The sequence below is a fragment of the Lepus europaeus genome, chromosome 14, assembly GCF_033115175.1.
Source record: "Lepus europaeus isolate LE1 chromosome 14, mLepTim1.pri, whole genome shotgun sequence".
In the NCBI taxonomy this organism is placed as follows: Eukaryota; Metazoa; Chordata; class Mammalia; order Lagomorpha; family Leporidae; genus Lepus; species Lepus europaeus.
The window spans coordinates 29,995,660-30,008,367 of NC_084840.1; the positions used below are offsets into that span (position 1 = coordinate 29,995,660).

Below are 12,708 nucleotides of genomic sequence, written 5' to 3' on the forward strand. Positions count from 1 at the left end.
AATGCCCAATGAAAGAACATACCCAGAAAGCCTCATGGTGACATCTAGACTTCTTTGGAGATGGAACAACTGCATTGGAGAATTTTCCTGAGGCTCCATGAAGGCAGAACCCCCTGGGACCTTGCCCCTCTAGTGCCTGAGGTGCTGGGCCACAGAACTCACTGAGCTACCATGCTCCAGAGGACAGGGGACATGCACAGAAAGAGGTACTGCATCCTGGAAGCCACTGGGAAGGGACCCTCTGCTCTGACTGAGGAGGCTGCCTTCCTACAAGTGCCATCAGTGGAACTGGTGGGGACTTCCATGTGTCCCCTGGGCTTCGTGTGCTGCAGAACTCACTGCTCACTTGCATGATATCAAGTAAGCTTCCCTTTGGGGGCTGGAGGAAAGCTGCTCAAAGGTGACATATCTTGCTGACATTCTGCGGAGAGGGACACCCCAGATCCTGGAAGAGAAACCTTTGCTTCCTGAAAGGTCATTCCAGCACCCTCTACAGATAAAATTGAACAGTACCCCAGCTAGAAAAAGATAAATGTTTATAGCTCCAGTTCCATTATCACAAGAGTCAACGAAGAGTGGATTTAGAATTCAGAGGTAATAAATTGATAAGTGGCACCAGCATACACTAAAAAAAAATTGAGACCATGGTCCTTAGCCAAGTTATTAAGGCACATTTGCTCAGGAAGCGTGTGAAATTATTTATATCTATTTATAATAGAACACTGTTTAAATAAATTAAAATGCAACATCTTAATGTATTATAATATTCTAACATTAGTCTATTACATTAATGGGATTCTAATAATATACATTCAAATCAATAGTGATGAAGACCATGTAGCAAATTCAGAAAAACATAGAATGCAAAGGTACATATACTTGATTATAAAAATAATCAGGAGTGCACATAACCCCAGAAAATTTACAAAATGAAATTAGTGATTATATTAGAATACTTTAATTGTAATGCCTAATTTTTCATTTAAGCTTTCTTCAGTGGATAAAATACTTTAATAATAAAAAGATAGATATGTCAAAAAGTTACTGTTTATACAAATTATTTTGAAGAATAACATTAAAGAAATGCTAACAACAATACCCATAAAGATGTTTTAATTTCTCTCCAAGTATGTTTAGTGTCAACTAATAAAAAGCATATTCTTATTGAAATCTAATTCATATTAGTGCATTTCTATGTTGTGAAATCAAATCAAGTAACCATTATCTTCTGAGAATCTAAATAATATGGGAACATCCAGATTCATATTCTCTTAATTACTTATCTTTGCTGTATCATAAAATTGAAGTACTTTACAGAACTAAAAGATGTGGCTTTTCGGCGTTTTAAAAAAATATCCTCAGTATGCCTAACTAGGGCAGAATTGAGAGAATATTATGAAATCTTGGATTTTCCTAAATGCTAAAGAAATCTAGTCACAAGTTCCTATGACAACACTATATACATATATATGGATATGTATTGAATATGTAAGCATTCCTATATTATATACATACTTCTATATAGTTGGGGGTATTCCAAAAGGTTCATTGAAAAATAGCATTAAAATATATTTATTTTGGTGCAAAAAAGTCTGAAATCCATACATAGTTTTTTCACAATACACATCTTCATGAACTTTTTGAAGACCCCTGATATGCATCACTCAAAGTGCACGAAAATTGTCAAAACTATTTATGCATGCAAGGAGTTTTCAAAAAGCTTGTGAAACATGCATATTGCAAAAAATGCATGGATTTTAAAAAGATCTTTACAGCAATATAAGTTCATTAAAAAAAAAAAGGTGAGGGTCAGCATTGTGGCATAGAAGGTAAAGCGACCACCAGTGACATTGGCATCCCATATAGGTACTGGTTCATGTTCCAGCTGCTCCACTTCCAATCCAGCTCTTGTTAATGACCATGGAAAAGCAGTGCAAGATGGCCCTAGTGTTTGGGTCTGTGCCATCTACTTGGGAGACCTGAATGAAGCTCATGGCTTCAGCCTGGCCCAGCACTAGCCGCTGAAGTCATCTGGGGAATGTACCAATGGATAGAAGAGTCTCTCTCTTTCTTTTTCTCTCTCTGTATAATTTTTTCAAAGAAATCTTTTTTTTTTTTTAGTTTTCTTTTGGGAGGGATGGAGGAGGGGGCCAGAGTATTCCTATCTGCTGGTTCACCAAATGTTTGCAAGGGCAAGGACAGGCCCAGGAGAAAGGCAGGAGATGGCAACTCAGTCCAAGTCTCCCATGTGTGACAGAAACCCAACCACTTGAGCCATCACTGCTGCCTCCCAGGGTCTGCATTAGCAGGAAGTTGGAGTCAGGAACCAGAGCCAGGTATTGAACCCTGGTACTCAGATGGAGGATGTGGTTGTCTATTAAGATGTCTTACCTGCTAGGCTAGATGCCTACCCCTAAACTCCTTTTATTTTCCATCAACTTCTGAAGTACTCTCAAATACCAGTGTATCATGAGCTCAGGATAAATTCTCTGTTGGCCTAGAGAATTCCATAGCATAACAGGCCAGATCGAAAAGGTTTCCACTCTAACAAAGAATTCTATAATGGTCTCAACCAAATGATTAAACTTGCTGGGAAGACAACACTATTAATTTTCTTTGAAAAGTTCAATGATTCTCCACCTATAATTCTGAATGCCTTTATTTAACCCAAAGATTTGTGTTCATTCGACTGAATAGAAGTAGTAGTGTTTCCTTTTCATATTACGCATGCTAGCCATGCACTGGAAATAGAATACTGAGGGTATTATTAGAATGATACAAAGTTCTGACAATGTTAACCAATCGTTCTTACCGTTCAGATGCCATCATGCGGATAATTTTCACATCATTAATTACAGAGATTGTCAAGAAATGCCAGAAGTGGCATTTTTAATGAAAAAATAAGGCTTTAGGAAATAATACTTTGTTTAATACGATTATATAAATGTCTGATTAGTGAATGAATACACATTTATTATGTAAGAAACTGCTATTTGGATTCTTTATCAGTGTACTCATGAAGAAGAGCTAAAATATTGTAATCATAATGTAATGTTCCATAAAATAGACATGACCTGTTACTATTAAAAATATCCCTCTAGATTGAATGGTATAAGGGATAGGTTTTATTTTATTTTATTTTATTTTTTTTTTTATTGAATTGAGCTGTATAGAAAATAGGGTAAGCCTAATTCCCAACTTCAACCAGTGGTACTGTCATAATCAAAATCATTTTCGGTATTTTTACAACTCTCTCTTCTTCTATCACAAAAGTTTAAGTTTTGGGACACCTGGATCATGCTGGTTTTTGGAAGAAAATAAACATTTTAGTAGCAGGATTTTAGGATCCTTTGCCAACATGGCAGATGTAGACAGATGTTCATTTCCCTTTGCAATCTGCATCATGAAGTTCAGAGTTTCCATTAACTTCAAAGAAGACTTGGAATATTGAAGAGACATTACAATTAAAATAGAAAGTGCTGGTCATAATAAGCTAGGAGCAAGACATACAGAATTAGGTACAAAATATGACCTATTATTATATATGCAAAATAAAACTGCTATGGTGGAATCTTAAAGTCAACCATTATTTTAAGGTAAGGCATCCTTATAACCATTCTAAGAAATGTTGCTGAAAAGCAGTGTGTTGACAGAAGTTTATTTACTTTTCTAAATAATTACACATGTTAAACTAGAATTTGGAAAACTGGATATTAAACAAAGAGAACAAAGTATAAATCTGAATTGGAATCGCTGTTCTCAGCTTTCTTAAGCTAGCTTCTAGCTAAACAACACTAGAAGCAAAAAAAAAAAAAAAAAAAAAAAAAAAAAATCAGAGAAGGCAGAGAATGAATGATGTAAAAGTTCCCATCCTATTTCTTGATTCTATCTTGAGGAAAACTGCACCTAAGATACTGGAGTAAGTATTTTTTAAAGACTATGGTTTCATAATGGTTTGATTTCTACAAGCTCATTTGACAACTTCATAGAAGTTACAGGTACAAAGACATCTTTCTTGACTTATCCATATTTGTATCTTTTATAATTCAAGTTCTTGCTGCTGTACTTCATTTCTTACATATAGCAGCATATGCACAAAGATACATTATTTTCTTAAATGTTAATATTCCATTTCTTGATTTAAGAGCTAGTTTTTATCTGAGAATTTAAAAAATTGATTCTATTATAACAGAACTATTTGATACATTTTGTTTAATATTTACATGCAGAGAAAATTTAGATGTGCTTGTTGTAAATATTTCCATTTTTAATGAAAATTTACAACTCACAAATTTGTAATATTTTAATTACCTTAAATAATATGTCATGAACAACCCATCCATTTATATGTAAATGAAGATATAATTTTACAGGATATCATGGCCTATAATCTATTTAACAATACACCAGAATTCTGGAATGCTATATGCTATCATTTATTCAGACTGTTGAATATATGTATAGCTTCTATTATCTTGATATAACAAATGATATAATTATGACATCTTTTGTGATTTTGTGTCCATTTGTAGTCATTTGCTTGAAAGAAACTCGTTAAAGGAGGTTTGTTGAGTCAAACAGTGTGAAAAGAAATGTTTTCACATATTTCAACAGTTTATCACACATGAAGAGCTGTACCAATGAGCCTGCACAGACACCCCAGCATGCCATCATCAATACTGGATGGGGCCATCTTTTTTTTTTCTCTCTTTGGGCATTTGATAAGCATTAAGTGTTTTTGTCAAGTAATAAGCATCTTCTTTTCATTGCGTTTCTTTGTTTACTAGTGAGATATATAATTCTCTCTCTGCTTGAAACATTCTGTGCTACACAAAGAAAACCACAATGACATTTATAGTCAATGTCAAAGAACTTAACTAATGTATCAATTCTTAGAATATTATATTTCTCTATCACCAGACATTTAAACTCACTGTATGGGTATTGATCTTCAGTTGTGTAGATTTCAAAACCATCCCTGAATAAACTGTAAGTAAGCCGATGGGCATTTGGAGAATCAGGTGGGCTCCAAGACAGATTGATAGTAGAAGAACTTTGAACTTGTCCTCTCGGTGGAGGCTGCTGCGATGGAGCTAAATTACAATGAAGAAAGCATTTATTAGCAAAAGCAATCAATAAACATACACGTAAACTGAAGTAAGATATTTAGCAAAAAGGCCTTTCTGATTCAGGATTGCTTTATCAAGACGACATGTGGTTTACCAAGATATTAATAAACAAAGGGCATGCAACATGAGGTCTCTGAAAGAAAGCTTTTTATCTACAAGCATCAACTAAATTTGTAGGTCAAAGCAGCTGACAAATACAGTGGAGGGAAAAAAAACCACAAGAGTTTACATAGGCATTTATTTTCCTTTCTTTTTTTAGAAACCATCCAGTGATGCAAAACATGTTCTACCTGATTAATTTAAAAGGTTATGTAAGATCTATTAGAATTTAAAATTTAAGTAGTGTAATTTTTAGATTTTTTTAAGAGGAAGTTTTCCATTTCATTAAGCATTTGCCTTATCTTGCTTCACAGTGTACAGTGTAAAAGAAAGAATATTATTTGATGAAATAAATAGCTATGGATATTAAATAATCTAAATATAATTATGAAATAATTTGAATATGTTATGTGAATAAGCAAATACTTATTAGAAATGCTGTTCAGAAGGAAAATGACTGCTTATCAGGGACACTGGACCATTCATCTACTTTAGTGATATTTTATATAATGCAAATATAATCCTATATCATGAAAAGATCATCTTCTGTCATTGTAAATCTTAGTCTCCCTAGTTTTGAGAGCAAATTTTCTTTGTTTCCACAGAACATAAAGGAGAAAAACAACTAAATATTTTTATGAGCAATCAAGCACTTGTTTAGTTACCCTCTTCTTGTTCAAACAAGATACACAATCCTTCATGCACTTAGAGAATCATAACCTACTCACACCCTCATTAAAGAAGATAACAAAGCCATAGATTGCTGTGTTATTTTACATTTTAAACCATTAATCTCTTAGTTGAGACATTTTCAAAAATCACATGCACAGGTAAATTCATCAATATCACTACTTTTATGTGAAATATCTACAGTCACTTGGTGACCCATTCAGGGTCCCAGAAGAAAGATTTCTCAGGAGAGAGACACAATTCAATTAAGTTACTTGGGGAGAGCTTAATAAACTATCTTCAGACGTGCAAGCAGAATAAATGGTGGAGTGCTCTGAACATGGTAACAGCAGAGATTATTATATAGGTCAGGGATTCTCAAGATGACCTTGACCCCTAGACTCAATGGTCCACCACAAAGATTCACAGGACTCATCGCACAGTCTTATCAGCAGTTGGGACTGATTATGGCAAATGGGTTCAGAATACAAGCAACAAAGGGGAAAGGCACGGCAATGAAGTCCATGGAAAACCAGGCACGAGCTCCCAAGCATCCTATTCTAGTGATACCACACAAGACATGATAACACCCCCAACAATGCATTGTGGAAACACTTGTAGTATTACTAACTAAAGCAGCTCAGTAGAAATTCAGAACTAAGAGTGTTTTTATGAGGGTTGTTCATATAGGCTATCTGCATGCAAGAAATTTCCAGTTTCCCACAACAAAAACAGAAAGTAAGCATAAACCATGGAAAATTTTTTTTTTTCCCCCAGAGGGGAGGATGGAGAGGGAGAGACAGAAAGACCTGCTGGTTCACACCCAAAATGGCCACAATGGCCGGAGCTGGGCTAGCCCAAAGCCAGGAGCCAGGAGCTTCTTCCGGGTCTTCCACGTGGATGCAGGGGCCCAAGCACTTGGGCCATCTTCTGCTGCTTTTCCAGGCATGTTAGCAGGCGCTGGATTGGAAGAGGAGCACCGAGGACTCAAATCAGCACCTATATGGGATGCCCACATGGGTATCACAGGTGACAACTTTACCAGCTACACCACAATGCTGGCCTCTAAACCATGTAATTTGTGTAAACAAACAAAAAAGTAGGCATGATGATTTACTCGTTTCAGTTCTTGGGAGAATGGGCACCCTCAACCTTGTAAAATACAAGTTACCAGATCCCAACCAAGGACCAATTTTATAAGGAGGCCTTTCTAAAAACAAGCAATCAAACCTGCTATGTTAACTCTTCTCTGATCACTATCTGCACCCTGAAAGGGGACAATACTCAGAGACAGAAAGGGCTGGGCGAAGAACATGCAGACACTGTGACTACTCCTGGAGGGACAGCCAGCCCAAAGCTGTTCCTACACTGAGACATCAGACTTTCCTTTCTGTTTACTCTCTAGATGTCTAGTGGCTTCCTCCTAGCAGCTGGCCAACTAATCCAAAGCCAGAGGGCAAGTGAGCCACAATACTGACCAAATAAGGTCACAGAGGATAGAGCAGGGTTATAGTAGTGGAGAGAATCTACCCTACACACCAGGAAAAGATTTTTCAACCAATAGAACTATTGCTAATTCATCAGTACTCGTGATTGACACACTCCATTTTAAAAAGTATAATCAAACAGTACTTAAAGATAGCATTTCAAGAGAACTGAATATGAGATATATAAAATTCCATCTCTTATACATATACTTCCCAAATGCAACATCTCTGATTCTAGAGAGGATAATAATGGCCTTATGTTTTTTTAAAAAAATATTCAAACCGGATGCAATTTCATTGTTCCTATTTTGTTTTTTTCTTCTTTGGAATTTTCTTTGTTATAAGAAAATGACCATATTATCCTACTTAGATATCCTCCGAGAGTCATAACCATCTCAAACCAACACAGGAGAAGAGAATTGTTCCTGAACAGCACCTTGCAGTTTTAATTTCAGGGATTTGCCCTATGTAGTGTGCTGATGTTGGTGGAACAGACAGTGTTTCTCACCCCCTCAGTGGATTTGAAACTTAGGGTTTTATATCCTATTGTTCTTGGAGAGCCACAAAAATTTATAAGCCACCTTATAGCACTCTGAAAGAACATTGCGAATGAGGGGGTGGGGGGAGGGAGGGATTGAGGGAGGGAAGGAGGGTGGTTGGTTGGTTTCAGGTCTTTGTCAGAGGGTATAGAAAATTATTGGATTACATGGAAATTTCCTCAGTAACAAGACTTCTTCACATATATAACATCTTCCCAAATGCTTAGGTTGATCGTGTGGTATGACCATTTCTAACTATAATCTTGTCTGACTTTACAGTGTAAACAAATAGTACCTCTTTGGCATTTTAATGAGAATTTCCATAAACCTCAAAGCTCAAGTAGTTCCCTGTCACTTTAAGAATAAAAATGAAATATCAGAATTAGAAGACAGAGAACAGGAAAGGAAACAGTCAAATCAAAGAAAAGAAGAAGAAATCAGAAATCTAAAAAATACTGTCAGGAATCTACAGGATACTATTAAAAAACCCAACATTCGGGTTCTAGGAGTTCCTGAAGGCATGGAGAGGGAGAAAGGATTAGAAGGCCTTTTTGGTGAGATACTAGCAGAAAATTTCCCAGGTTTGGAGAAGGACAGAGGCATCCTAGTACAAGAAGCTCATAGAACCCCTAATAAACATGATCAAAAGAGATCCTCACCACGACACGTTGTAATCAAACTCACCACAGTGAAACACAAAGAAAAGATCCTAAAATGTGCAAGAGAGAAATGCCAGATTACTCTCAGAGGATCTCCAATTAGACTCACAGCTGACTTCTCACCAGAAACCCCACAAGCTAGAAGAGAATGGCGAGATATAGCCCAGGTACTAAGAGAGAAAAACTGCCAGCCCAGAATACTATATCCTGCAAAGCTCTCATTTGTGAATGAAGGTGAAATAAAGACCTTTCACAGCAAACAGAAATTGAAAGAATTTGTCGCCACTCGTCCAGCCCTGCAAAAGATGCTTAAAGATGTCTTACATACAGAAACACAGAAACACGGTCACCAATATGAAAGAAGATAAAGGAAGGAAACCTCACAGCAAAAGATCACAGGAGTCTCAAACCAGATATTAGAAAATATCTTTGGCAAATGACAGGGCAAAGTTACTCCTTCTCAATAGTCACATTGAATGTTAATGGCTTGAACTGTCCAGTTAAAAGACACCGATTGGCTGATTGGGTTAAGGAACAAAACCCATCTTTTTGCTGCTTACAAGAAACTCATCTTTCCAACAATGATCCATACAGACTGAAAGTGAAAGGCTGGAAAAAGATATACCATGCCAACAGAAATGAAAAGAGAGCGGGCGTAGCCATCTTAATATCAGACAACATAAACTTTACCACAAAAACTGTCAGGAGAGACAAAGAGGGGCACTATATAATGATTAAGGGATCCATTCAACAGGAAGATATAACGATTATCAATGTATATGCACCTAATCACAGGGCACCAGCTTATTTAGAAGACTTGTGAAGGGACTTAAAGGGAGACATAGACCCCAATACAATAGTACTGGGAGACTTCAATACTCCACTCTCAGAGATAGACAGATCATCAGGACAGAAGATCAACAAGGAGACAGTAGATTTAAATGACACTATAGCCCAAATGGATCTAACAGATATCTACAGAACATTTCACCCTACATCTAAGGACTTTACATTCTTCTCAGCAGTACATGGAACCTTCTCTAGGATTGACCACATACTAGGCCATAAAGCAAGTCTCAGCAAATTCAAAAGAATTAGAATCATACCATGCAGCTTCTCAGACCACAAAGGAATGAAATTGGAAATTAGCAACTCGGGAATCCCTAGAGCGTGTGCAAACACATGGAGATTGAACAACATGCTCCTGAATGAACAATGGGTCATAGAAGAAATTAAAAGAGAAATCAAAAATTTTCTGGAAGTAAATGAGGATAACAGCACAACATACCAAAACCTATGGGATACAACAAAAGCAGTGTTAAGAGGAAAGTTTATATCAATAGGTGCCTACATCAAGAAATTGCAAAGGCACCAAATAGATGAGCTTTCAAGTCATCTCAAGGATCTAGAAAATCTGCAGCAAACCAAACCCAAACCCAGTAGGAGAACAGAAATAATTAAAATCAAAGAAGAAATCAACAGGATTGAATCCAAAAAAACATTACAAAAAATCAGCCAAACGAGGAGCTGGTTTTTTGAAAAAATAAACAAAATTGACACCCCATTGGCCCAACTAACTAAAAAAAGAAGAGAAAAGACCCAAATCAATAGGATCAGAGATGAAAATGGAAACGTAACAACAGACACCACAGAAATAAAAAGAATCCTCAGAAATTACTACAAGGACTTGTATGCCAGCAAACAGGGAAATCTATCAGAAATGGACAGATTCTTGGACACATACAACCTACCTAAATTGAGCCAGAAAGACATAGAAAACCTAAAAAGACCCATAACTGACACAGAAATTGAAACAGTAATAAAGGCCCTCCCAACAAAGAAAAGCCCAGGACCAGATGGATTCACTGCTGAGTTCTACCAGACATTTAGAGAAGAACTAACTCCACTTCTTCTCAAACTATTCAGAGCAATCGAAAAAGAGGGAATCCTCCCAAATTCTTTCTATGAAGCCAGCATCACCTTAATCCCTAAGCCAGAAAAAGATGCAGCATTGAAAGAGAATTACAGACCAATATCCCTGATGAACATAGATGCAAAAATACTCAATAAAATTCTGGCCAATAGAATGCAACAACACATCAGAAAGATCATCCACCCAGACCAAGTGGGATTTATCCCTGGTATGCAGGGATGGTTCAACGTTTGCAAAACAATCAATGTAATACACTACATTAACAGACTACAGAAGAAAAACCATATGATTCTCTCAATAGACGCAGAGAAAGCATTTGATAAAATACAACACCCTTTCATGATGAAAACTCTAAGCAAGCTGGGTATGGAAGGAACATTCCTCAGTACAATCAAAGCAATATATGAAAAGCCCATGGCCAACATCCTATTGAATGGGGAAAAGTTGGAAGCATTTCCGCTGAGATCTGGTACCAGACAGGGATGCCCACTCTCACCACTGCTCTTCAATATAGTTCTGGAAGTTTTAGCCAGAGCTATTAGGCAAGAAAAAGAAATTAAAGGGATACAAATTGGGCAGGAAGAACTCAAACTATCCCTCTTTGCAGATGATATGATTCTTTATTTAGGGGATCCAAAGAACTCTACTAAGAGACTATTGGAACTCATCGAAGAGTTTGGCAAAGTAGCAGGATATAAAATCAATCCACAAAAATCAACAGCCTTTGTATACACAGGCAATGCCACGGCTGAGGAAGAACTTCTAAGATCAATCCCATTCACAATAGCTACAAAAACAATCAAATACCTTGGAATAAACTTAACCAAGGACGTTAAAGATCTCTACGATGAAAACTACAAAACCTTACAGAAAGAAATAGAAGAGGATATCAAAAATGGAGAAATGTTCCATGCTCATGGATTGGAAGAATCAATATCATCAAAATGTCTATTCTCCCAAAAGCAATTTATACATTCAATGCAATACCAATCAAGATACCAAAGACATTCTTCTCAGATCTGGAAAAAATGATGCTGAAATTCATATGGAGACACAGAACACCTCGAATAGCCAAAGCAATTTTGTACAACAAAAACAAAGCCGGAGGCATCACAATACCAGCTTTCAGGACATACTACAGGGCAGTAGTTATCAAAACAGCATGGTACTGGTACAGAAACAGATGGATAGACCAATGGAACAGAATAGAAACACCAGAAATCAATCCAAACATCTACAGCCAACTTATATTTGATCAAAGATCCAAAACTAATCCCTGGAATAAGGACAGTCTATTCAATAAATGGTGCTGGGAAAATTGGATTTCCACGTGCAGAAGCTTGAAGCAAGACCCATACCTTTCACCTTACACAAAAACTCACTCAACATGGATTAAAGACTTAAATCTATGACCGAAACCATCAAATTATTAGAGAGCATTGGAGAAACTCTGCAAGATATAGGCACAGGCAAAGACTTCTTGGAAAAGACCCCAGGAGCACAGGCAGTCAAAACTAAAATTAACATTTGGGATTGCATCAAATTGAGAAGTTCTGTACTTCAAAAGAAACAGTCAGGAAAGTGAAGAGGCAACCGGCAGAATGGGAAAAATTATTTGCAATCTATACTACAGATAAAGGGTTGATAACCAGAATCTACAAAGAAATCAAGAAAATCCACAACAACAGAACAAACAACTCACTTAAGAGCTGGGCCAAGGACCTCAATAGTCATTTTTCAAAAGAGGAAATCCAAATGGCCAACAGACACATGAAAAAATGTTCAAGATCACTAGCAATCAGAGAAATGCAAATCAAAACCACAATGAGGTTTCACCTCATCCCGGTGAGAATGGCTCACATTCAGAAATCTACCAACAATAGATGCTGGAGAGGATGTGGGGAAAAAGGGACACTAACCCACTGTTGGTGGGAATGCAACCTGGTAAACCCACTATGGAAGTCAGTCTGGAGATTCCTCAGAAACCTGAACATAACCCTACCATACAACCCAGCCATCCCACTCCTTGGAATTTACCCAAAGGAAATTAATTTGGCTAATAAAAAAGCCATCTGCACATTAATGTTTATTGCAGCTCAATTCACAATAGCTAAGACCTGGAACCAACCCAAATGCCCATCAATAGTAGACTTGATAAAGAAATTATGGGACATGTACTCCATAGAATACTAT

The 12,708-nt window shown here is 36.8% G+C and overlaps 1 protein-coding gene across 1 annotated transcript in view; it reads right to left on the bottom strand.

Moving 5' to 3' along the window:
* USH2A (usherin) overlaps window positions 1-12,708 on the bottom strand; it is an 855,126-nt gene that overhangs the window by 552,819 nt on the left and 289,599 nt on the right. Inside the window, exon 15 of the mRNA XM_062211324.1 lies at window positions 4,935-5,093. Coding sequence (XP_062067308.1) covers window positions 4,935-5,093 — 159 coding nt within the window. The remainder of the gene's footprint in view (window positions 1-4,934; window positions 5,094-12,708) is intronic.